The sequence below is a fragment of the Dendrobates tinctorius genome, unplaced genomic scaffold, assembly GCF_039654945.1.
Source record: "Dendrobates tinctorius isolate UK_male_01 unplaced genomic scaffold, ASM3965494v1 ptg000434l, whole genome shotgun sequence".
NCBI classification, from domain to species: domain Eukaryota; kingdom Metazoa; phylum Chordata; class Amphibia; order Anura; family Dendrobatidae; genus Dendrobates; species Dendrobates tinctorius.
Genome location: NW_027362097.1, coordinates 646,826 through 672,438, shown reverse-complemented (window position 1 = coordinate 672,438; position 25,613 = coordinate 646,826). Strand labels below are relative to the sequence as shown.

General features: G+C 45.3%; 1 protein-coding gene across 1 annotated transcript in view; it reads left to right on the top strand.

The window, feature by feature from the left end:
- The window catches only part of LRPPRC (leucine rich pentatricopeptide repeat containing), a 213,246-nt gene extending 209,262 nt beyond the window's left edge, over nucleotides 1-3,984 (top strand). The window contains exon 38 of the mRNA XM_073564219.1: nucleotides 2,906-3,984. Coding sequence (XP_073420320.1) covers nucleotides 2,906-2,983 — 78 coding nt within the window. The 3' untranslated portion in view covers nucleotides 2,984-3,984. The remainder of the gene's footprint in view (nucleotides 1-2,905) is intronic.
- The last annotated feature ends 21,629 nt before the right edge of the window (nucleotides 3,985-25,613 follow it).

The window sequence follows — 25,613 nt, the reverse complement described above, 5'->3', positions numbered from 1 at the left end:
CCACCACACGACCAAGGGGCTATGGTCGCAACAGGAGGCACACCTCCCTATCAACTTGTTGGAAATACGAGCGGTCCGGCTGGCACGGCAACATTTTCAGCACCTTCTAGCAGGACGCCCCGTCCGGATTCAATCGGACAATGCCACAGCGGTGGCTTATGTAAATCATCAAGGGGGCACCCGCAGCAGAGCAACCTTGTGCGAGGTAGGACACGTGCTTCACTGGGCCGAGAGGAACCATTCTGTGATATCGGCAGTCCACATCCCGGGCGTTGAAAACTGGGCGGCGGACTTCCTCAGCCGGCAGGGTATTGCATCCGGGGAATGGTCTCTGCACCCCGAGGTCTTCCGGCAGATTTGCCAACGGTGGGGAACACCGGATGTGGATCTGATGGCCTCCAGGGTGAACGCCAAGGTGCCCATGTTCGTCGCTCGGTCCCGGGACCCACAGACGATCGCCGTGGATGCGTTGGTTCTGCCAAGGAACCAGTTTCGCCTTCCATACTTGTTCCCCCCAGCTGCCACTACTTCCGGGGGTCATCAAGAAGATCAAAACAGAAGGGGTCCCAGCGATTCTGCTGGCCCCGTCGAGCATGGTACGCATATCTAGTGCAGCTGCTCGCCGACGTTCCTTGGTGTCTCCCAGAGCGCCCGGATCTACTGTCCCAGGGCCCGATCTTCCACCCGAACTCAGGGGTCCTGTGTTTGACGGCATGGCCATTGAATCTTGGATTTTGACCCAGGCTGGGTTTGGGCGCGTGGAGGTCGCTACAATGGTTAGCGCCCGGAAGCCTACCTCGGCGAGAATTTACTATCACACCTGGAAGGTCTTCTTGCTTGTTGTCGAGATCGCAGGTTTTCTCCACTGACATTCTCTATCCCCGACATCTTGGCCTTTCTCCAGTCGGGCGTAGACTCATAGTTGGCCCCGAGCTCCCTTAGGAGACAGATATCGGCTTTGTCCAACCTTTTCCAGCAAAAAATTGCTACTAATATGCAGGTGAGGACTTTCATCCAGCGGGTCTCACACTTGGTACCTCCCTATAGGGCGCTCCTGGACGCCTGGGACCTTAACCTGGTCCTGAGTGTTCTGCAGGAAGCTCCATTTGAACCTCAACAAGATATTTCTTTGTCGTACCTTTCCTGGAAGGTGGTATTCCTTGTAGCCATAACTTCCATTAGGCGAGTCTCGGAGTTGGCGGCCCTATCCTGCCGAGCACCGTTTCTCACCTTCTACAGGGATAAGGTGGTGCTTAGACCAGCTCCCCCCTTTCTGCCGAAGGTCGTTTCCTCGTTCCACATTAATAAGGATATTGTCTTGCCCTCGTTTTGTCCAGCGCCAGTACACAGCGTGGAAAAAGCTCTTCACACATTGGACCTGGTAAGAGCCCTCAGGAGGTACATGTCGCGGACGGCACCCTTTCGGCAGACACACGCTGTTCGTGCTCCCCGAGGGAGGCAGGAAAGGGCTCTCAGCCTCAAAATCGTCCATAGCTAGGTGGATCCGTCTAATTATACAGGAGTCATACCGCATCAGGGGTGCGCCAGTTCCAGCAGGGATCAGAGCACACTCTACTCGGGCAGTGGGCGCCTCTTGGGCGCTTCGGCACCAGGCTTCGACGGAACAGGTGTGCAAGGCAGCAACCTGGTCCAGCCTGCATACGTTTACCAAACATTACAATATCCATACTCCGGCTTCAGCGGATGCGAGCCTGGGTAGAAGGATTCTCCAAGCAGCGGTGGTGCACCTTTAGACATGAGGTGCATGTAGCTTGGATTGCTGAGTCAACTTCCCACCCAGGGACTGCTTTAGGACGTCCCACAGTACCTGTGTCCTCCAATGAGACAAAGGAGAAACATGGATTTTTGTGATAACTCACCGTAAAATCCTTTTCTCCGAGACTCCCATTGGGGGACACAGCACCCACCCTGATAGCGAGTTGGCTCTTGTTTTTTTATTTAATTGATATGCATTTTTGTTGATGTTAGGGTGGTTCCTTTCTAGACATATCTGCATTAAGGCTGATTTTTGTTGTTCTCCTACTGCTTTTGCACTAAACTGGTTTCCGCCCGCAATCGGGCGAGGGTGTATATGGCGGAGGAGGAGCTAACCTCTTTTTTTCACTTAGTGTCAGCCTCCAGGTGGCGGTAGCATACACACACAGTACCTGTGTCCCCCAATGAGCGTCTCGGAGAAAAAGATTTTATGGTGAGTTATCACAAAAATCCATTTTTCAAGAATGTGCCTTGTTCCAACACACACCCTTTAAGGAAATCGTTTCTCCCATAACGATAGCTTCCCTAAAAAATGTCCTTAATTGGGTTGGCCACTACTTTTTTTTTTTTTGTTGGCTTATCCACAAGGATAGGCCTCCAATATCTGAGTGGTGGGGGTGCGCCTCCAGACAATCCCCGACAATCAGTTGTTAGTGGAGGCGGCCAGAAGTTCTAGAATGCTGCCGCATCACAGCAACTCCATTGGATACTATAGATCCACCACCAGTCAACTAGGGGTGCATTTGCAGGACCCAGGTTCTACCGCTATTGCAATGATGGAACTGCTGTGTTATGGCAGCGTCCAAGAACTTTTTGCCGCTGCTGATTGGCGGGGTTGCCAGTTGTGTCGCACCTCCATTGATCAGATATTGCTGACCTGTCCTAATGATAAGTCAGCAATAAAGTAATGACCAACCTTTTTTAAGGGCTATTACAAAGATTGAAAGTCATCGTCTATCCATAAAATAGGGGTTAAGTTACTGATTCCTTGGGGTCTGACTACTAGGATCTTCATCAATCCCAAGCTCTTTACGCTGCTATTTCTGCCAGTCCCATAGTTAATGAATGGAGTGCAGGTATTGGAAACATTAATTTCCGGTCTGTAAAACTTTTATAACATGTTTTCTAGGAAACCGTAGAATATTATAAGGAACAGCTGAAGAAGCAATTGTCACAAGACAAAGAAGAGCTGCAGAAGGAAGAATGAGATTTTTATTTTGCATTTTTACAATTTTTTTGTTGTGTATTTTGTTTCCCGTTGTAAATTGTAATGTGACCGATTAGTGATAATTAATTAAAATATCCAATACCTAAGCCTGAGTACTTTGCATGTCTTGCCCCCTGACATTCCACAGCTGTCATGTTACTGCTCTGTATAACCGGCCACTTACACACAGCAGTTTTTCTGTAAATGTACAGTGTGTCCAACGGGCTTTCCAATAGGCCTTTACTTTGTAGGTTGCTTTATTAGCTCCGGAAACAAGTGTCCCTTCAGCAACAACAACCAGATCCTCCAACAAAGCCCGATGTGAACTTGTACATTGAACCACAGATGTGTTGGGACATGTCATTACAATAAAAAACAAAGCTACAGAACCAGGACATTCTGTAAGATCTGGAGCTTTATTAGAAGAGTAATAGCACATGTTCTGTACTGTCTATGCCTTCAAGCTACAGTCATAGATATAACTAAGGTCTGACCCTGTGTCAAACTGTGAAGCACATATGTATGTATTCATTACTTTTCTAATATAGCTTCAGATCCTAAAGGTTGTTGACACCGTCAACGTGTGTTCTCATCTTTTTGTCTTCTGGAGTGCTCCACTTACACGGAGGTACTGCATTTCTTAAGATAAAGAGGTTGGGCCAGCGTCATGGTCGCACCGCGGGCATGTACTGAGCGCACTCCTGTGTCGCTAGCAGAGGTAGCTCTGCATGGGAGAAGTGCAGGGACACTGAAACCGACTAGATCCAGCAATCTGACCAGTTTCAGAACTGCTTTTACAGTGGTGAGCAACCTAGACAATGAGCTGTACACAAATTTAAAATCCTTCTGTTCTTTTTATTTGGTTGATAAAAAATAATGGCTTAGACGTTTTTTCATTTGTGTTTGTGTAATTTAATTTTGATTGTTTCTAAAAATAAATTTGCAATGTGAATATATCTTCATATTTTTCACAATAAAAAAATGTTCTGATTCAAAAACAATCCTTCTGGTGTTTAAAAAAAAAAAAAAAAAATACATTTGTTCTTTGGAATGTAGAGCGTTTTTGACAGCCGGTAAACTGCAAAGTTGCTTGTTTTATCTAGCACTTTTTGTGCAATTTATATTTATTGAAGGGGCGAAGTTTAAAACCTAATGGATTAAAAATAAAAAATGTATTAAAATGAAAGAATATTAGCTTCATTTTTTATTTTAGATGCATTGAAGCAAAAAAAAACGGTAAGGCCGGTTTCACATTTTCGCCTTATAGCGCAGCGACGGCCTGCGCACGGCCGCCGCTAAGCCCCGCCCCCTGCCGACTCCCTGCCCGCCCCTTCCGGTCATCGCCGCCTACTAGCGCGCATGGACGCTTGCGATCTGCGCACCCTATCTTTAGCATAGGGTGCGCTGGCCGTGCGCTAGCAGGATTTTGCCGTGCGCTGCGCACTTTTGAAGGTGCGCCGTGCGCGCCGAAATGCAACATGCTGCGTTCCGCGCACACGGGCGCACCTTCAAAAGTGCGCAGCGCACAGCAAAATCCTGCTAGCGCACCCTATGCTAAAGATAGGGTGCGCAGATCGCAAGCGTCCATGTGCGCTAGTAGGAGGCGATGATCGGAAGGGGCGGGCAGGGAGCCGGCAGGGGGCGGGGCTTAGCGGCGGTCGTGCACAGGCCGTCGCTGCGCTATAAAGCGCAAATGTGAAACCGGCCTAAATGAACACCAAAGGAAGATCTCTGAATGGCAGTGAGGTTGCATTATACGCTAATGTGGTAGATTCACCTGCTTACTACAGCAAATTAAGGATCTGCAAGCGGCAAGATTTATTTCACTTTGAAGAAATAGTCCATTTAAATAGCAGCTTCCCAGAGAAAAAGAAAGGCTACAATTTATCAAATATTTAACATAAGAAAATGACAAAAGATGTGAAAAGGCGCTTTATTTTTTGCGCAACTTTTGGCATTTTCACACCATTTTATTCTCTCCCAGCTTGGCCGAAATTAACGGGACAGGGTCTTAACGTTACAGCTTGTCTAGTTCATGATGAGCTGTGGCATTTGCTACTCTTGACATTTCACTCCAGTTCTTGACTGGAGTAAGATTTGCGGCAAGATGCCCGCCACCCATCAGATGCTCCTAATTCATGAAGCTGCGTGCTCTTTTTCATGAATCGGCAGCGTCTGATTCCCAACGCACCCCATGAACAAGACTGGTGAGAATATTGCTGGACTTGATGAATCCGGGCTAAAATCTTTTTTTCTTTTGCTTTGCTTCACTTTTATTGTAATGATTCGGGGTCACCTACTATTCATGACTGGTTTTGCAGCCCATTTAAGGATTGCGATGTCCAGACCTGGCTGCAGGTCTTCTGACCTGAACTCCACCTCCTCATAGGCATTTATGGGTCAGGACAAGAGACCCTTGCACTGTCCATTCATTGTAGTCCTTAGAGCACAGTCAGACCTCATTATAAATCAGAATGCAGTGCATGGACTGATCGACGGCTCTCCCCACCAGAGCATGACTGCTCCATAGAGCTGCATGAATCTGTCACGCTTGAGTAGGTAGAGCTGCCAGCCAGTCCGTGTGCTAGGTTCTGATCTCTGTCCGATTTATACAACCTTTTGATAGTCCTTAGAGCACAGTCAGACGTCATTGTAAATCAACGCAGTGCATGGACTGGTCGGCGGCTCTCCCCACCAGAGCGTGACAGCTCCATAGAACTGCATGAAGCTGCCACTCTTGAGCTGCCGGCCAGTCCGTTCACCGGGTTCTGATCTCTGTCCGATTTATATGACCTTTTGATTGCGCCCTTAATCGGCGAAACCCAGGTATGTGAAACTGTTAATGGACAGAGCTCCAATTCTATCTAGACAGTGGTGCTCAAATCTTCCAGTTTTCCTGCTGGTTCAGTGTCTGCACAGTATTTTCACAAGTTGGATTGTAATTGAAAATTGAAGTTTAGCAGAATGCGGTATAATAACTACATCATAGAGACTCCGTAGGGGCTCGGTTGTTTGAGGCGCATCTAATATTAAGGTGTCGACTGATTTCAATTACCAGCAGAATTATGAATGCAGCTCTGAGTTATACTACATATGTAACTTGGACTCCTAAATAATACAGTACATAATTATATTAGTACGCAAATGTGCCGTTATAAATCTGCCACTACAAAATCTATTTTGGAGCCATGTTGCTGCACTTTTAATAGTAATGTTTCCAAATTAATCCGCTGTCCTGTATTCCAAAGCCTTGAGCCTAAATAATGTTAATACGAAGCCATTTTTCAATGCTATTGTCTCTTACAGTGGACCGGAGGCTGCTGATCTTGCATTGCTGCCCCATGTATTTAGTTTTCACCTGCAATCACGTCGCACCCTATTCATGCAGCGCTGACTGTAAACCAGTGGGAAGTAACCATCACTAGTAATCGCGGTTACATGTGGATAAAAGCTGGAGTTTGTGAAGCATAAAGGAGGCATCAGCACAGCTCCGCTCTCCGAGCGCTCACACCAGTCACTTCTCAAGCCACCGGCACAGTAATTGTTTTGGTCACTTGCATAGTTGTAAAATTGCTACAATCCTGGGTGATGCGTCCAAAATAGTTACGTAGCTTCTGTGTCAGCAGGAATCCGGGCAGCTGTTGATGTAAGGATGCAAGATCACAAGCTGGAAAGAGATTTTTATAACGGTTTCCAGCAGCTGATCTGCTCGAAAAAAGTAAATGTACCGGGCTAAGGAAAGGACATAAAATACAGAACCGCAATGGTATTCGACTGAGGCTGCATTCACCCATCTGGACCCATAGTTTAATTGATCCATACATGCTGTATATCCCCTACAGCCCCGAGCCTCTTTTCGCCTTCCGGACCAGGCCAATTTTTTTCAATTCTGACCAGTGTCACTTTGTGATTGCTCTGAAACGCTTTAACGGATCCAGTGATTCTGAAAATATCGTAAATTTGGCGAAAATTTTAAAAATTTCTCAATTTTCAAACTTTTTTAATGCCCTTAAACCAGAGTTGTGACGCTCAAGAGTTAATAAATTATTGTAACATTTTCCACATGTCTACTTTACAGCAGCACAATTTTTTTAAACATAATTTTTTTTCTTTGTTCCAAGGGTTAAAAGGTGATCAGCAATTTCTAATTTTCCAGCAAAATTTTACAATAATTTTTAGGGACCACATCACGTTTGAAGTGTGTTTGTGAGGGGTCTATAGAGAGAAAGTACCCAGAAGTGACACCATTCTAAAAACTGCATCCCTCAAACTGCTCAAAACCACATTCTAGAAGTTTATTAACCCTTCAGGTGCTTCACAGGAACTAAAGCAATGTAGTAGGAAAAAAAATAGTTTTCTCTCTCGCTTCATTGGGGACACAGGAAACCATGGGGTGTATGCTGCTGCCACTAAAAGGCTGACACTATGCAAAATAAGAAAAGTAGCTCCTCCCCAGCAGTATATACCCATCAATTCACAGAAAGCTAATCAGTTAGTGTCTGTAGGAGGTGGACACAGGTCTGCACTCAGCCTCCTATCTACCTTAGATCTTGTTGTGTTTTAGTAATATATATATATATATATATATATATATATATATATATATATATATATATATATATATATATATATATATAATATGTATGTGTTTATCAGCCATGCCCACTTCACATAGCAACCAATCACTAAGCATCTTTCATTTCACCAGAGCTGTTTAGAAGAATCTGAGCTGTGATTGGTTGTTATCAGCAACAGTTTTCCTTGTAGACAGTTGTGGTAACTGAGGCCTATTATTCTTATCATTTCTATGGTGTTATCGTTCTTCTGTAAAGCTGGAAATAAAACAATTTATTACCGTGCTGACACAGACTGCAGGGAGAGCCCAGTATCACGCAGGATAGGATTAGATACACAGCTCAGCAGACAGTATCACACAGGAGAGAATTAGATACATGGCTCAGCAGACAGTATCACACAGGATAGGATTAGATACACTGCTCAGCAGACAGTATCACACAGGAGAGAATTAGATACACAGCCGAGTATCACAGGATAGGATTAGATACACAGCTCAGCAGTCAGTAACATGGGATAGGATTAGATACATGGCTCAGCAGACAGTATCACACAGGATAGGATTAGATACACGGCTCAGCAGACAATATCACAGGATAGGATTACACAGCCCATTATCACACAGGATAGGATTAGATACACGGCTCAGCAGACAGTATCACATAGGATTAGATTCACAGCTCGGCAGACGGTATCACACAGGACAGGATTAGATACACGGCTCAGCAGACAGTATCACACAGGATAGGATAAGATACACGGCTCAGCAGACAGTACCACACAGGAGAGGATTAGACACACAGCTCAGCAACAGGCTGTGCCAAAGGAGAGGACATTTTCATTCCAAGAATTCCACTCATTCCTTCAGATTTGCCTTTTGATTTTAAACGCCTCCAGTTTCCACTTCGACTGGCATTTGCAATGTCCATTAACTAGGCTCAGGGACAGTCCTTGAAAGTAGTGGGGATTGATTTGCAGTTTCCATGTTTTTCTCATGATCAACTTTACATGGCCTGTTCAAGAGTTGGAACTGCCAAAAATCTTCATCTTTGCACCTAAAGGAAAAAACAAATGTTTATCAAGTCTCTTGAATGAGTTGAAAATAAAATACTATCAATACTTAGGTAATTGTTTAGTTAATTTGTGTTGCAAATTTGTAGTGTTGAATATATGATGTGTAATATAATCATTATAATTTGTTATAACTAACCACAGTTAGTTACTATGCCCGGGCAACGCCGGGCTCTTCATCTAGTGATTTCTATTTTACGGATTCAGCTTGTGACTCTGGGCAATGGAGTGTTATTAGTCAATCCGCTCTCCCCCCGCCCCCCCCAGATTCCCAGGAGCACAGTGTGGGATTGCATCACTACTGTACTGTCTCGTGTCTACCAGGCAGGACCCCATGTCTCCTAAAGGCCCCGTCACACACAGCAATCTCACTAGCGAGATCGCTGATTTTGTGACTCAACAGCGGTCTCACCAGCGAGATCGCTGTGTGTTACGGGGATCAGCGACCGCCCCCCCGCCAGGTATCGCTGATCGTGCACTATCGTGCACGGCCGTTTTTTGATCGTTGCTCTCCCGCTGGCCAGCGTGTATCGCTGCGTGTGGCAGCGGGAGCCAACAATCAGCGACGAGGACTCGCGTCAGTTACCCGATGTGTACCTTAGAAACCAGCGTCCTCGCAGCTCCAGGCGCCAGCACGCAGGTTTCTAAGGTACACAGCGGGTAACTAAGTGACACGCACCGCTTAGTAACCCGATGTGTACCTTAGAAACCAGTGTCCTCGCTGGTGCTGATCGCTGGTGAAGCTGCCTGTTTGGCAGCTCACCAGCGATCTTGTAGCGATGCACCAGCGATCCTGACAAGGTCGTATCGTTGTCGGGATCACTGGTGCATCGTATAGTGTAACGGGGCCTTAACACATCTAAAGTGTTTGGGACATCCGCACGGGAGTAGATGCGGACTGGTCCTTGCCACTACTCACTGCCCCCGCCCTCCAGAGACAGCTGTGCAGGGTAGGAAGATGGGAACTTTACCTGACAGCCATCCGAATATGTCAGTGGCCCTGAGTTCTGCAGGCAAGTCTGTCTACCATCACCACTTTGTGAAGAGGGATGCAGGATCTTGAGGACAGGCATTCCCAGGTAGTGCAGGGGGCTCCTTTTAAAAAATAAATAAAATATATGGTAGATACATATACCTTCAAGAATAGGATTATACCAGGCTGGCAATTAGATACATTCCAGTCTTAAGCCCAGCTGCCTGCGACGTCTACCGCGCCATCCCTCTCTCCCCTGCAGCTGCCCGGCTCCGACTTGGGTTTACCGCAGGGCTAGGCCACACTCCCAACAGGCAGCCCAATCACTCGCACCGACTGTTAAGCCCCACCCACTCCCGTCGACCTTTTAAAACTTTTTTTTTTTTTTTTAATTAAACATCGAGCTCTATTTAGATGCAACTTGGTACAAAGTCGACCAGAGTAAAACAAAATTACAGAACATGTCTCTAAAAAAAAAAAAAAAAATGCAATTGATAAATTGGGGCCAAAAAAGTCTATTAGAGAGTTGCAGAACTTTCCATTATACGATGATCAGCTCCGAGTCCTTGGGCCTATAACTTTTTTTAACCAAAGATTTTTTATTATATTCAAATGTCGTTCTAATTACATTTAGGCAAAGCTTTCAAATCATCTCCATTGCATACAGAAAAAATACACGACATACAATTTTCTCCCCGTCATAAAAGAGAAGAAAAACAAACCCAACCTCCTCCCTCCTCCCTCCCCCCCCTTCCCAACTGCAATACAGACTTTCTCAATGTGATTGTCTCCACTATAACCACATGGCCCAGATTTTTTCAAAGTGTGCCTCTGTATGTCGTCTTCTATAAATTCTCTCTTCCAATCGGATTACGTTATTCACACGGGTGACAAACTCCCCAATCGTTGGGGGTTCAGCATCGATCCATTTTTGTGCGATCAGCTTACGGGCAATATATGAGTTTTGCTATGATGGACTTATAGGCACTCCCCACCGACACCTCCTCCACGTACCCCAACACACACGTTATTGGGTCCCTTCCTATTTCACATCTGTATATCTTCTCAACAAGCCCTATAACCTCCTCCCAATATGACGAGAGTCTTGGACAAGACCAGAGCATATGAAACATTCCCGCAGGTTCATACCCACATCTTGGACACTCCGCATTGTCCCTCAAGCCCATTTTCCTCATAAGTTCTGGGGTCTTATATGTTCTATGTACGATATATAGTTGCGATATCCTACCTGGCTCACTCAAAGAGAGTTTAGGTATATACTCTAAAATAGACTCCCATGTATCATCTACTATTTCCCCCACTTCTCTCTCCCATTTAGATTTTACTGTTAGAGGAAACCCAGCCAAGTAAGAGTATAATAAATCTCTATAGATGGTAGAGATAACGCCTCTCGTACCCCCGGACGCACACACATAGTCCAACACCACATCTCTTTGTACCGTCATATTCGTTGTCTGTTTCTGCGCTTGAAATGCATGCCTGAGACCGAAATATCGAAATTCCCCACTACATGAGAGTCCAAACTCTTCTTTTAGGACAGAAAAAGGCTTGATCTCGGACCCCTCCAATAGTTGCCACACATATTGCAAACCTCTCCTCTCCCAATCGATATAGTCCTTCAGTTTATATAGTTCCGATAGGTTCACATTATCCCAGATAGGTGTGTATATCGTCAGTTCCTCAACTCTTCTAAGAAGTTTGATATGCTGCCATATTTTGTGCATTAGTCCAAATGTGGGTATGTCCTTCCCAAATTCCCAAAACTTCCTGCTTCCAGACCCTGTAACAATGTTCTCTTGTTGGTCATTTGGGCCAGAATTTCCCCCATAACGCTCAAGTTCCCCTCCTCTCGCCAGCCCCTAAAGTGCTGCCCCTGCGTTGCTACAAAGTATATCCATGGATTTGGCGCCGCCAACCCACCCTCTTCCTTCCCCCTTTGCAGTATTTCCAATTTAATTTTTGCTTGTTTTTTCCCCCAGATCAATTCTCTAAAAATGGTATTAATTTTGTAAAATTTTTTCTTTGGGATCCAAACCGGGGCATTATGGAGGACGTACATCAACTGAGGCATCATTATCATTTTAATTAGATTCGTCCTCCCCACTATTGATAGTACTAGTTTACACCATGCTGTCATCTTAACTTTGAATTTAACTAGTAATGGGTCCAAGTTTAGTTCGAGAAATCTAGATACAGGCATAGATACCCATATTCCGAGGTATTTAAACTCCTTAACTACTTTCAAGTGTCCAACTGCCTCCCCCACATCTCGACATCCCAACTCTCTATCAATCCCCATGATACATGACTTGTCCCAATTTATTCTCAATCCGGAAAAGAATCCAAATTTCCCTATAAGGCTCATGACCTCAGTCAGTGCTTCTCCGCCGTCTTTTAAGAACAGGAGTATATCATCCGCGTATAGGGCGATCTTTTCCTCCAATTCCCCATATCTAAAGCCTTGTATTTCTTTGGAGTTACGAATTTTAATCGCTAACGGTTCCATCGCCACAGCAAACAATAACGGTGACAATGGACATCCCTGACGAGTTCCTCTGAACAACCCAAATGCCTCCGAGGTCTCCCCATTAATCTTAATATATCCTTTCGGATCTACATACAGTAACTTAACCCAGGAGATAAATCTGTGTCCAAATCCCATACACTTCAATACTGCCCATAAATAATTCCACTCTACCCTGTCAAATGCTTTCCGTGCGTCCAGTGAGGCCACCACCCTTTCCCCCCTATTATCTGCTGGGATTTGAATATTTAAAAACAGTCTTCGCAGGTTAATGGCGGTAGATCTATTTTGTAAGAACCCTGATTGGTCTGGATGTATCAATTTTGGAACAACTCTAGACATTCTTATCGCCAACATTTTGGCTAGTATTTTAACATCTGATGTCAATAACGAGATTGGTCTATAGGATTCTACGGATGAGGCATCTTTCCCTTCCTTAGGAATCACCACGATTACAGCCTCCCTCATAGATCTTGGCAATACCCCCTTCTCTGCTGCCACCTCAAGTACATGCTTAAGTTTAGGCGCTACAATTTCTATTAATTCTTTGTACACTTCTCCCGGGATCCCGTCAGATCCAGGTGACCTGTCATTTGTTAATGATAGGATAGCCTTCTCTACCTCTTCCACAGTAAATAATTCTTCCAAGTTTTGTTTATCAATATCATCTAACTTAGGTAACTCTATCTCTTGTAAGTATCTATCCATCTCCAGATCCGAGGCCCTCAATTCCGAAGTATACAATTCTACATAGTATTCCTTAAAACATTCCAATATCCCGGCGGTGTCCTTGTGAACTGCCCCATCTTTAGTGACAATTTTATACAGTATATTTGTGAGGGTTTTTTCTGCGCTGCAGTAATCACTGATAATAAGTGTCCCACCTTTTCCCCCTCTTCATAGAACAATGCTTTTCGGAATGCCCTTTTCTTATCTATCCCTTGTAGATATAACTTATTTACTACTTCTTGTGCTTCTTTTAATGCGTTTTGGGTGTCGGCATTGGGTCTAACTATCATTTCTTCCTCTGCCCTGCTGAGCCTATCTGCTGCCTCTTGGTTTACCTGCCTCGTTCGTGTCTTCTGCCTCGAGATATCTCGTATGAATAGTCCCCGCAAGTAAGCTTTCATGGCGTCCCATACTATGAATGGATCCGTAGTGCCTTCGTTTAACTGAAAGAACTCAACAATATCGTTTTTAATAGTTCCCATGTTTAAACATTTGAGCCATTCCGGATGAATTGTCCCCCCTGCTCTCCTCCCTTTCCCCATTCCCAATCTCAGACTAACCTCAACTGCCCTGTGATCGGAGATAAGTCTCTGTAAGTATTCCACCGTCCCAACCATTCTGTCCATGCCCCTATTACCCAGTGCTAAGTCTATAAGTGATAAAGAGTGATATGAAGACGAATAACACGAAAAGCATTTCTTCCCCTCATTACGTACTCTCCATAAGTCTATCATATCCATTTCGCTAACATATGTTCCAAATGGAGTCATCTTGTCTTTCCTAGGGCAATTTCCCCCATTGCCCGCCCGATCCCAATACTCATTCATAACATTATTAACGTCTCCTAATATTAGCACTGGACAATCCCCTCTCCCCCCAATCCACTCAAAAATCTCCTGCAGTTTCTTTTTCGAATATGGGGGTGGGATATAGAGGGCCACCACAATTATGCATATTCCAGAAATTCGACAACGCAGAGAAACAAACTGTCCGTCCTTATCTATGTAAGAATCAATTTCTTCATAATGAGTATGAGAGTGTACAGATACAGATACTCCCCTTGTGTAAGCCGAATACATAGTGATAGGCCCGAGAGACCCATTTTTTTCTCCAACCAATTTTCCTTTCCTTTAATCAAGTGAGTTTCTAATAGACATGCGATAGCTGGGTTATGCTTTCTAATTTCTGCCATAACTGCCGCTCTTTTATTTGGATCTGATACTCCCCGTACGTTCCAACTTAGAATTTTTGCATCACCACTCATTATGTCCTAAAAATATAAAATATAACCGGTCTCCTGTGGTCACTATATTACATTGCAGTATGTGAACTCCCCCATAACAAGACCCCCCCTGTCCCCCTCCACTCCCCTCCATCCCAATCTAGCTGATTCTCTCTTTCCAACGAGAGAGGGTACAGCCAGCACCCAATTACTTCAAACCCATGTAAAGCCACTGAGTCTCCTTCGTTTGGCGTCCATCACTCCCTCCATCAAAAACAAAAATACTCAATACTCATCAGGCTGCATAACATTTTCTAACAAGGATAGTGCAATAATCATCAAAAAACACCCGGGGATCAACACCCCTAAAAATATTTCTGAAAAACCAGGTGTCTCGGGGCACAACATCAAAAAGAAAAAAGGATATATGTCCGAGAGTCACTACATCATCCTCCATCTCTCTCTGCTCCCAGCTTGGAACGATTGTTCTCCATCCATTTGACGGCTTCTTCTGGGGTCGGGAAGAACTGAACAGACCCCAACGCTGCTACTCTCAGTTTAGCAGGATACATCATAGAATACTTCACTCCCAGCGCTCTCATTCCTCTCTTGACCTCGCCAAATTTCATCCGCATTTTCTGGACCTCTGCTGAATAGTCCGGATATATTTCAATACGGCTTCCATTAAACGTGAGGTCCTGCAGCTTCCTGGCTTCCCGGAGGATAGTCTCTCTATCTCTGCAATTCAGTATCCTGGCCAGCATAGTACGGGGGGCACTACCCGGCGGGAGGGGTCGTAGGGGGACACGGTGTGCTCTCTCCACCGCGAACACCCTGGAAAGCGTGTCTCTGTCGATCTTGGATAGAATCCATTGCTCAATAAAGTCGGTGGGGTCGTTGCCCTCTGCTTTTTCCGGAAAGCCCACAAATCTGAGATTGTTCCTCCTTGATCTATTTTCCAAATCGTCCTGCTTTAAGTGCACTTCTCATATCTTTTGGGCATGCTGGGTCTGAGTTTTCTGCATTTTGTTTACAGAGTCCTCAGTGGTGCTCACCCTCTCTTCCACAGCACCCATCCTGGTATCTGCTTTGTTCAGTGCCTCCTTAATGCCAGTGATTTCTTCTTTAATCTTATCAACCCGGCTATTCAACCTAGTCAGTGTCTTCTTGCAGAACGACACCACCATAAAGACATCTTTCAAGGTTGGCTCTCTCTCAGGGGTCTCATCATCAGCTCCACTGTCCTCCTCCTCAGACACACACCCAGGGGCAGCGACCTCCCCTCCCCCTCTTCTCCTGCTATCAGCATCTCCTGCGGCTTCATCGCTCACCCCCTCTCCCTCCAGCACTATACCTTCTTCGGTGTCCTCCTCCTCCTCTCTTGCAAAGCGCTGCAGCTTCTGAAGGATCTGTGACCTTTTACCAAAGCTCTCAGATTGTCTCCGCGCCTCCTCCACTTTCCCGGCGCCATCTTGTGCAGTCACGCTGCCATCCTCCCCGATATCTTTCTGCCTCCTTCTCCCCATCTCGGCGCTCCTCCCGACTCTTGGGCACTCACTGTGCCAATAGATGTGCCCAGGTCAGTGTTAGAACGGCCTGATTAAGGATATTTCATAAAGCTGACGGCGGAGCTCCTCTGCCTAGCGTCCACTCACATCCGCGCTAGGCCACGCCCCACCCCGTCGACCTTTTAGAACGGCCCTCTCAGGACTCCCCCTTTTTTCTGGCCCATCTGCCTCACCGAGTGGGAAATCTGCGCGCGTCCTCACACTCCACCTTCATGCTGACTCTGCAGCCTCATCCTTGTGTCTTACGGTCTCCAGTCCTGTACACCTGGGCCTCTGCCTGCCGGTTTTCATCCAGGAGCCAGGTTCCGTAAGCTTCGTCACTTGGGAGTCAGCACTTATCCCTGGCAGCTCTCCCTGGCACATATTCTCTCTTTTATCCCTCTCTCTGGCTAACTCTAGGGAGTCTCACTCCCATCCTCCTCCCGTCGTTTTACACTTTGCATGTTCCTCCTGTAACAAGGAGTTACCCTCTGGTCAGACCTAATCCCTTTGCCAACCTTTCAGCCCATCTAATATGTCTTCCCAGCAGCCCCCCCACCCTGAGTGGGTGACATCTCTAACTCAGTCCATAGCCTAACCTAACCTAACTAAACCTAACTAAAGTGTCACACTTCGGTCTCGGTTTTGGAACAGCATCCTAATCCTGCCAGTGGGTCCCAGTTACCCCCCTTGAGTGCTTCGGATGCTACCTCCTCGCATACCCAAAAGGATTCCCCTCACAGGAAGTCCAAAAAGCATGCCTGTATTAGTTCACCGTCTTGCTCCTCATCACTATCACCGTCCTCCAGGATTCCATCTCTCTCTCTCTCCCTCCTCCAATGCTCCAGCAGCACTAGAGTCAGACCCACATTCTGAGTCAGATTCTGATCTGGACTCCAAACTGCGTGACACGGTGGATAGCCTAATCATCGCTGTTAATGAGACTCTTAACATAAAGGACTCAGATCTCTAACTCTGGGCAGACTGTCTTTCAGGAAATGTAAGCGTCCACCTGTGCCTTTGCCAATCACGATGAGTTCAACAGGATCTTTGCGGTGGAATGGCAGTACCCAGACAAGTGTTTACAGAGAAAGCTGTATCATTTTGCAACTGACCTGCTTAACAAATGGGCAGTGTCTCCTTCGGTGGACCCTCCTGTCTCCCAACTGGCCACTAATACCATTCTCCCTTGTCTGACGGTTCCTCCTTAAGGGAACATTCCAACAGAAACACTGAATCCATTGCCAAGTTCACCTTTGAGACCGTGGGTTCAGTCTTCTGCCCGTCCTTTGCGGCTATCTTAGTAGCCAAGGCTGTTTCCGCCTGGGTGAAACATCTCTGCCAGGGTATCGAGCTGGGAGAGCTTGCAGACCAAATCGGATTTGCGGGAAAATACCTATTGTCCGCTTCCCTTGATGCAGCTGCCTGTTCAGCCCTAGCAGCCGGCAACATCATTACCATCTGCAGGGTTCTATGGCTGAAAGCATGGAACGCGGGCTCCGCTTCAAAGAGGTCCCTCATTGGTCTGCCCTTCCGTGGTTCTCAAACCAAGAAGAAAGGAGTATAAGTCCAAAGTGCATAAAAGGTATAAGTTTATTCAAACACTTAATGCATTTTTAACCAGGAGTAGGAAAAAATAGATAAAATTTCATCACTATAACATGTTCAGTGAGGAAGGCAGATAGACATAAATAGTGTCCACCAGAAAGAAGCCACATATATTATAAGGTAAAGTGCTTAGTGCAATATATATGTGGGAAAAGAGGACAGGACCAGGGTGGTAAGTATAGCTATTGTAAGGGTTTTACAACCCTATGGACAAATGCCCTATAAGTACAAAGACCTTCCAAGCTCTAGTCATCTTACTGATGTTGCTTTCTCTGGTTCAACACTGCAGCCCCAATGCGCGTTTCGCGTTGACTTCATCAGGGGGCGGTGCTTCAATGTATGTGGCAAGATCCCTTCATTAATCCTAATGAATCCCCGATGGCGGCACATGTTTTCTGTCCGTAATGCCGAGAGATACATTGACTCAGGCAATCCAAAATGGCGTTGCGGTTCAGAGCCATCGCAATGTCACTGGACCGCACGTGTTACTTTCTGGTGCCTTCGGCAATGTCTCGGATGGCATGCTGCAGATGGCATGCACACAAGGGATTCAGAAAAAGGTAAATAAATGACGTGTATATTCATATCCCCATATTAACTCATTCTGTGCCACAGATAAATCTAAAAGGGACTATAAAAAAACCCATTTAAGGAGAATACCCAATTGAAGAGAAAAGACGAAAAAAGTGAAAAGCAAGGAATATATATAACACGGATAGTCAAAAATACATTTTACACTATGAAAGTGAGAAAAGTGCAGAGACATAAATCATTAAATTTTAAACTCAACAAGATAATCTCCAATGCTACGTGGGGTAAGAACACTTCTCTACCTCAACAGAGTCAAACGTCCGCCCCGTTGTACTGGTCCATTTTGTTCCTTTCGGAGGTTTCCATCTCAAAGTAACCCACGACAGGACAAGTCTGCAGTCCATCAACAAAGGAAAAGGCCCTCCTTTAAACCAATCCTGACCTGGCATTCAAGTCCTACCCAACGCCGGCCACGCAGGTCAGGTTCCAAGAGATTCTGCTCGGAATGACTGGTCACCCCCACCTGCAGAGTCCCTCAGGGTTAGGTGGTCATCTTCAATTTTGAGACGAATGGCTATCTGTAATTGACAATGCCTGGGTCCAAGACATCGACTCCTACAGTTACAAGATAGCATTTTCTACTCCCTTGATTTTGTTGTTTCGAGTCCCGCCCACCGCAGAATGCTTCACTCATTCCGGTATTTTTCAAGGTTGTCGATTCCTTTCTTAAGGCCGGCATCATCATCTCCGTTCCCACACAAGGGCGCTTCAGGTTTTTATTCAAAGTTGCTCGTGGTTACAAAAAAGGATGGTTCAGTTGGTCCCATCTTGGATCTCAAATTACTAAACAAATATCTGGGACTGCACCACTTGAGGATGGAGTCCCTTCGATCTGTAGTAGCCTCCATGGAGCAGGAAGAATTTTCTCTGCTCGGTGGACATTGAGGATGCTTACCTGCCTTTTGTCATTTTTCCTCCACACCAAATTCCTTCGGTTTGCTATTCAGGGACTTCATTTCCAATTCACAGCACTGACGTTTAGCTTAGCCACCACCAGTTTTTACGAAAATAATGGCGACCGCTATGGCCATTCTACGCAGAAGGGGCATCCTCGTCATTCCCTATCTAGACAACATCCTCATTAAGGCCACAACCCCCTCGGCGTGCCAGGAGAGTCTACAGATTACCCTGGACACACTTTCTCATCTGGGATGGATTGTCAACACCGTAAAGTCATCTCTGATCCCTGTCCAACATTTTGTTTTTCTGGGAATGCTTTTCGACACCGCCCAAGCAAATATTTTTCTACCCAAGAACAAGTCTCTAGCACTCACGCGTGGGGTTCGGTCTCAGAGGTCGCTCTCCATGTTCCCTCCGCTTCTGCATGAATGTACTAGGCAAGATGGTTGCTTCAATGGAAGCAGTGCCATTTGCTTAGCTCCACAAGTGTCCTGTCCAACTCTTCCTTCTAGCGAGATGGGACAGGTCGATCCGTTCCCTGGATTGGCTTGTCTCCATTCCCTCGTGGATAACGAAGTTCCTGGGATGGTGGGAGTTATCCCCGTTAGTCCATCTCGGGAGATCTTTCATTGGAAGATGGTAATAACAGTTGCTAGTCTCAGCTGGGGAGCAGTATTTCAAGATTTGATGGTCCAGGATCGATGGTCCACTCAGTAATCATCCCTTCCGATCAACATTCTGGAACTCAGAGCAATAGTTCTCGCTTTGCTTCATTGGCAGAAGCTTCTTTACAGATGTCCGATCCAAGTCCAGTCTGACAATGCCACAGCGGTGGCGTATCTCAATCATGAAGGGGGAAAGCGTAGTCAGGCAGTAATGTCAGAGGTTGCTCGGATCCTGTCTTGGGCAGAGCAGAATGTCCCAGCAATTTCCGCGGTGCACATCCTAGGAGTGGGCAATTGGGTGGCAGACTTTCTCAGCCGAGAGGATCTTGCCGCAGGCAAATGGTCACTGAATCCATCAGTCTTTCACAGGATCTGCCCCAGATGGGGGATTCCGCACGTCATCCTTATGACATCCAGACTTAACCACAAGGTCCCTCAGTTTGTGTCCAGATCTCACGACCCGCTAGCGATCGGATCCAATGCACTAGCGATACCCTGGACCCAGTTCTCCCTTCCATACTTGTTTCCACCTCTACTGCTGATTCCCAGGGTAATCAAAAAGATAAAAGCAGAAGGAGTACCCGTCATACTCATCTCTCCGGATTGGCCTGAAGACCCTGGTACGCAGAGCTAGTCAACCTTCTCGCGGACATGCCGTGGAAGCTCCTGGATCTTCCGGATCTTTTATCGCAAGGGCCCTTCTTCCACCACAGTTCTGAAGTCAGCCGGTTTCTCTGATCAAGTCATCCAGTCCATGATTAAAGCAAGGAAGCCTTCATCCTCTCGCATCTACCAAGGTGTAAGGAAAGCCTTTTTTTGCTGGTGTGAAACTCATCGGTTTGCTCCAATGGTTTTTCACCTTCCATCCATTTTGTCCTTTCTGCAGTCGCGCCTGGAGTACGGACTGTCCCTTAGTTCCATTAAGGGACAAGTTTCTGCCCTTTCCATTCTCTTCCAAAAGAATCTGGTTGTTAACCGACCGCTCAAAACATTCATTCAAGGAGTAGCCCACTCCATTCTTCCGTATCGGCTTCCAGTAGACTCCTTGGATCTTAATTTAGTTCTCGACGTTCTACAGGAGTCTCCGTTTGAACCACTGCGTGAGATCTCTTCCACATTTCTTTCTTGGAATGTCACTTTCCTGGTTGCTATTACTTCGATTAGACGAGTTTCAGAGCTGGCAGCACTCTCTTGTCGTTCTCCTTACCTTGTTTTTCACCAAGACAAGGTGGTCTTATGTCCGGTTCCATCCTTTCTTCTTCTTCCCAAGGTGTTCTCCGTTTTTCATCTAAATAAAGACATTGTGCCTCCTTATTTTTGTCTCTCCCTCTTACCCCTGAGAGCGGTCACTATACAAACTGGACCTGGTAAGAGCACTCTGGGTTTACCTGTCCAGGACTGAGCCTTTCAGGCGCTCAGATTCTCTGTTCATCATCCCAGAGGGTCCACGGAAAGGTCTTTTTGCGTACAGGTCTACCATTGCTCAATGGATCCGTAATGGAAGCTTACCGACTGAAAGGTAGAGCGCGCCCACTGAGGTTCATGGCACACTCCACTTGTTGGGTGGGGGCTTCCTGGACAGTTCGCCACCAGGCGTCGGCCTCGCAGCTCTGCAAAGCTGCTACATGGGCTTCCTTTAATACATTTACCAAGTTCTACAGGGTTCTCACTTATGCTTCATCAGATGCGAACCTTGGTAGAAAGGTCCTGTAAGCCACAATGGCCTGATCTCTGACTTGAGGATATTATACCTTTTCCCACCCTTGGGACTGCTTTTGGACATCCCATGGTTTGCTGTGTCCCCAATGAAGCGAGAGAGAAAGGAAGATTTTGGGTATTCACTGTAAAATCTTTTTCTCGGAGCCTTCATTAGGGGACACAGCAATCGCCCTTTTTTCTGTTGTATTGGGTTCTGTTGTTTTTCTCTGTTACATTAGTGTTATTTATGTTCTTTGCTTCTCCTACTGCTTTCTCACTAACTGATTAGCTTTCTGCCAGTTGGTGGGTGTATTGCTGGGGAGGAGCTAACACTTTTTTTTTGCATAATGTCAACCTCCTAGTGGCAGCAGCATACACCATGGTTTCCTGTGTCCCCCAATAAAGGCTCAGAGAATATGATTTTATGGTGAGGACCCCAAATTTTCCTTTTTTTTCCCACATAAATGTTACTTCAGCCTCATATTTTTTTATTTTCACAAGGGTAACAGGAGAAAATGCACCTTAAAAATTTGTTGTGCAATTTCTTCTCAGTATGCTGATACCCATATGTGATATTACACAAATGCCCAAACAAATACAAACAAGGATGAGATTAACTCAGAATATATTACCACCACAGAGCAACGAAACTGAGTATAATACCGGCTAAAGTGCATAGTGCGACTAAATGGACCATTCAGCCATATAGAAAAGCAAAAAATAGCAGGTAAGTACAAAGATGGAGTCCACCTTATGGTTACAAAGATTGAATTAGCTATGACCTAACACAGAGTGGCTGGCGAAAACCAGTCACAATAGTGGCCACAGGAAAAGTGTCCCTGATTGGGGATAATCACATACATAAGAGGAAATGCCATAAATGAAAACAAGTCAATGAGTACTTTCAATACTAATGTCAGTCTGTATGCTCCCTGTCGCCCCAACGCACGTTTTGTCAGAACTTCATCAGGAGTGCCTAAAGTTACCCCCTCCCCCACAGGCACACATTTTGGAAACTAGACTCTTCAAGGAATTTATGTAGATGTATGGTGAGTACCTTGAACCCCCAGGGCTTCACAAAATGTTGTAAAGTTGAGCCGTGAAAATTAAACTAATTTTTCTCACAAAAATTTTATTTTAGCCCCACATTTTTTTTATTTTCACAAGGGTAATAAAAAAATGGACCCCAAAAATGTCTTGTGCAGTTTTTCTTGAGTATGCCAATGCCCCAAATGTGGTGGAAAACTACTGCTTGGGTACATGCAGAGCTCAGAAGGGAAGGAGCGCTATTTTGGCTGGCCCATGTCACATTTGAAGAGCCCCTGACATGCCAAAACAGCACACCCCCCACAAGTGACCCCATTTTGTAAACTATACCTCAAGAAATTCAACTTGGGGAATAGTGAGTATTTTTTAACCCTCAGGCAATTCATAAACTTATATAGCATTAGGCTGAGTAAATTAAATATTACTATTTTTTTCCACTAAAATGTTGGTTTGACCCCAAACTTGTCATTTTCAAAAGGGGTAGTAGAAAATGAATAGTGCAGTTTGTTATGCAATTTCTCCTGAGTGCGCTAATACCCCATACTTTTGAGGCACAGTGCATTGCTCAGAAGGGAAGGAGCACCATATTGTAGTGCACATTTGCTGAAGTGATTTGAGGGTGCCATGTCACATTGGCAGAGCCCCTGAGGCACCAGAACAGCCGAACCCCCCACCCCAGTAAATGACCCCATTTTACAAACTACACCTCTCAATGAATATAGGGGTGCAGTGATCATATTGAAAACACAGTGCCTCACATAATTTTCTGTCATTGGGCAGTGAAGAAAAAAATTTAATATTTTTACCACAAAACAATTGTTTTAGCCCCAGATTTTACATTTTCACATGGGGAAATGGCACCAAAGTGTCACACAAATTCTGCTGAACTTGACAATACCCCATATGTGGCTGGAGAGTACTGATTAGCCACCTTACAAGACTCGAGAGCAACGAAGCGATATCTGAGTCTTTGAAAACAAATTATAGCAGAATAATTTGCAGACCCCATGTACAGAGCCCCTAAATGCCATAAAAGCAGAATTCCCCCTCAAATGACCCCATTTTGGAAATTACACCCCTCTGGGAATTTATCTACAGATGTGACTATTTTGACACCATGGGTGTTTTCCAGGAAAAAAAAGCAGCAGTTGATGTTACGGAGTGAAAATTGCAAATCTTCCATTGTAGTGCCCAGTACATTGTAGTGCCCATACATTGTGCCCATCTTCTGGAGACACGCACCCTGTAAATTAGACGGGCTCTCATCTCTACAGGTCCAAGTTACATATGTTTTATAACTCAGAGCTGCATTCATAATTCTGCTGGTAATTGAAATCAGTCGACACCTTAATATTAGATGCACCTCTAACAACCGAGCCCCTACAGAGTCTCTATAATGTAGTTATTATACTGCATTCTGCTAAACTTTAATTTTCAATTACAATCCAACTTGCGAAAATACTGTGCAGACACTGAACGAGCAGGAAAAACTGGATGCTTTGAGCTCCACTGTCTAGATAGAATTGGAGCTACAGAAATGCCAAACATGGATGCTAAATGTGGTTTAGGCACACTGTGTTGCTCAAACTGAAGGGTGCATTTGGATTTGGGAGTGCAGAATTTTCTGAATTTCTTTTTGAGGGGTGAGGAGCCATTTAGCTTTTTCAAAGCCTTTGTGCTACCAGTAAAGTGGAAGCCCCCTATATTTAACAGATGGTGAACCTGAGCAGGGAATCGCTTTTTTTGTGGGTTGAGTTGAAGCTTTTATTGGGAAATTTTTACATAACGTTTGGGATCACATTTATCCGGCACTATATGCTGAGCACTTACATTGTGGTTTCCATCTAAATCTCCGAATAACGTGATTCAGATGAAACCCCCGAGGGATCCAATCACTATAATAAGACAGCAGAGTTAGGCTGAGTTCACACGTGGCGTTTTTTTCGCGTTTCCGCTGCGGTTTTAACCGCGCGATTTTGCCGCGAAAACGCGAAAAATAAGCATCCCATGCATTCCTATGGGATTCCGCAATGCTGTGCTAATGCGGTTTTTACCGCGGCGGAATCGCTTTGCGGTAAAAAATGCAGCATGCTCATTAATTTGCGGAATCGCGGCGATCCCGCACCCATAGGAATGCATTGTTCCGCTTATTTCCCGCATGTGGCTGTGCACAACATGCGGAAAGTAAGCAGAACAATTGCGGATGGTACCCACGGTCCGGAGGAGAGGAGACTGTCCTCCGGGCTCTGGGTACCATATCTCTGTAAAAAATAGAATTTAAAATAAAAAATATTGTTATTCTCACCCTCCGGCGTCCCGCGCAGCCTTCCCGCTTCTCTTCACGCTCTCGTTCCCAGTAGTCCTTTGCGAAAATGCTCGCGATGACGAGCATTTGGCTGTGACAAAAAACTTTATTGACGCTGACTTGATAGGAAAAGTCATTATGAACGAGATATAGCAGAAAAAGAGAGACTCCAAGAGAAGATGCATTTGGTTACCTGGATGGTCACTAGGGTGTCACATCCCCCTGGAAGACCTGGAGTTAGATGGTCACATCGGGTAATGAATCACAGGTCCTCTGTGATTCATGTCCTATTTTAAGTGGATTTTCTTTCCTTCAGTGCTGAAAGGATGAAGGACTCTTTCCATGCTGGCTGAGACTATACAACTTGGAAGTTCTCAGCTACAACTACTCATCATTTACTTCCTCTATATTGATTAGTTCTGGACATTTCTTCCTTGCCGGTGAAAGATTCTTCTTCCTGTGGTAAATGCTAAGCAGAGTAATTGGAGTGGGAGTTGTATTTGTAGTGATCTGTTTGCTGTAGTACGTGAGTGTTTATCACCTGATCCCTATTCCCACTTAGTTAATTCCTTCCTGTCTCTATCCTCCTCCCTGTTTTTGGTGAGTGCTTTTGTATGATAGCATTTTTCTGTTACCCTTATTATGTATTTGTGTCTTGCTTACCTTACATTTCTGTCCCATGCCTCATGTGGTAGGGGTGGGGACAGATTAGAGTTTAACTGGAGCATAGTAAGGTTGGAAACCTAGGCCTCTCTACCTTCAAGAGTACCCCCCGGGACAGGAATAGTTAGGGTCCTAGTTCCTGGGACGGTGTGAGGCCTCTCTCCCTTACTGAAGACAGTTACAGCATGACATGGATGTAAATTTCTTTTGTAATACTGACTACGTCTCATCAGTGCTGTGGTTCCTGTATGGTCCACAGTCTGATGATAGCTAGAAAAATTAACTCCTAGTATTTACTTACCATTACTAAAAGACATGCTGGCAGTTGGACTGTAGGTTCATGCGATACCATTGTATATGGAGTAGACATTGCAATTGATCTCTGTACTGATATTGTTACTTTTATTCTTGCACTTTATTGTTACTTTATTCTTGTTCTGAAAGTGGTTCTGGTGATGTATTTCTGATGGTGGTTGTGATGCTGTATTTTG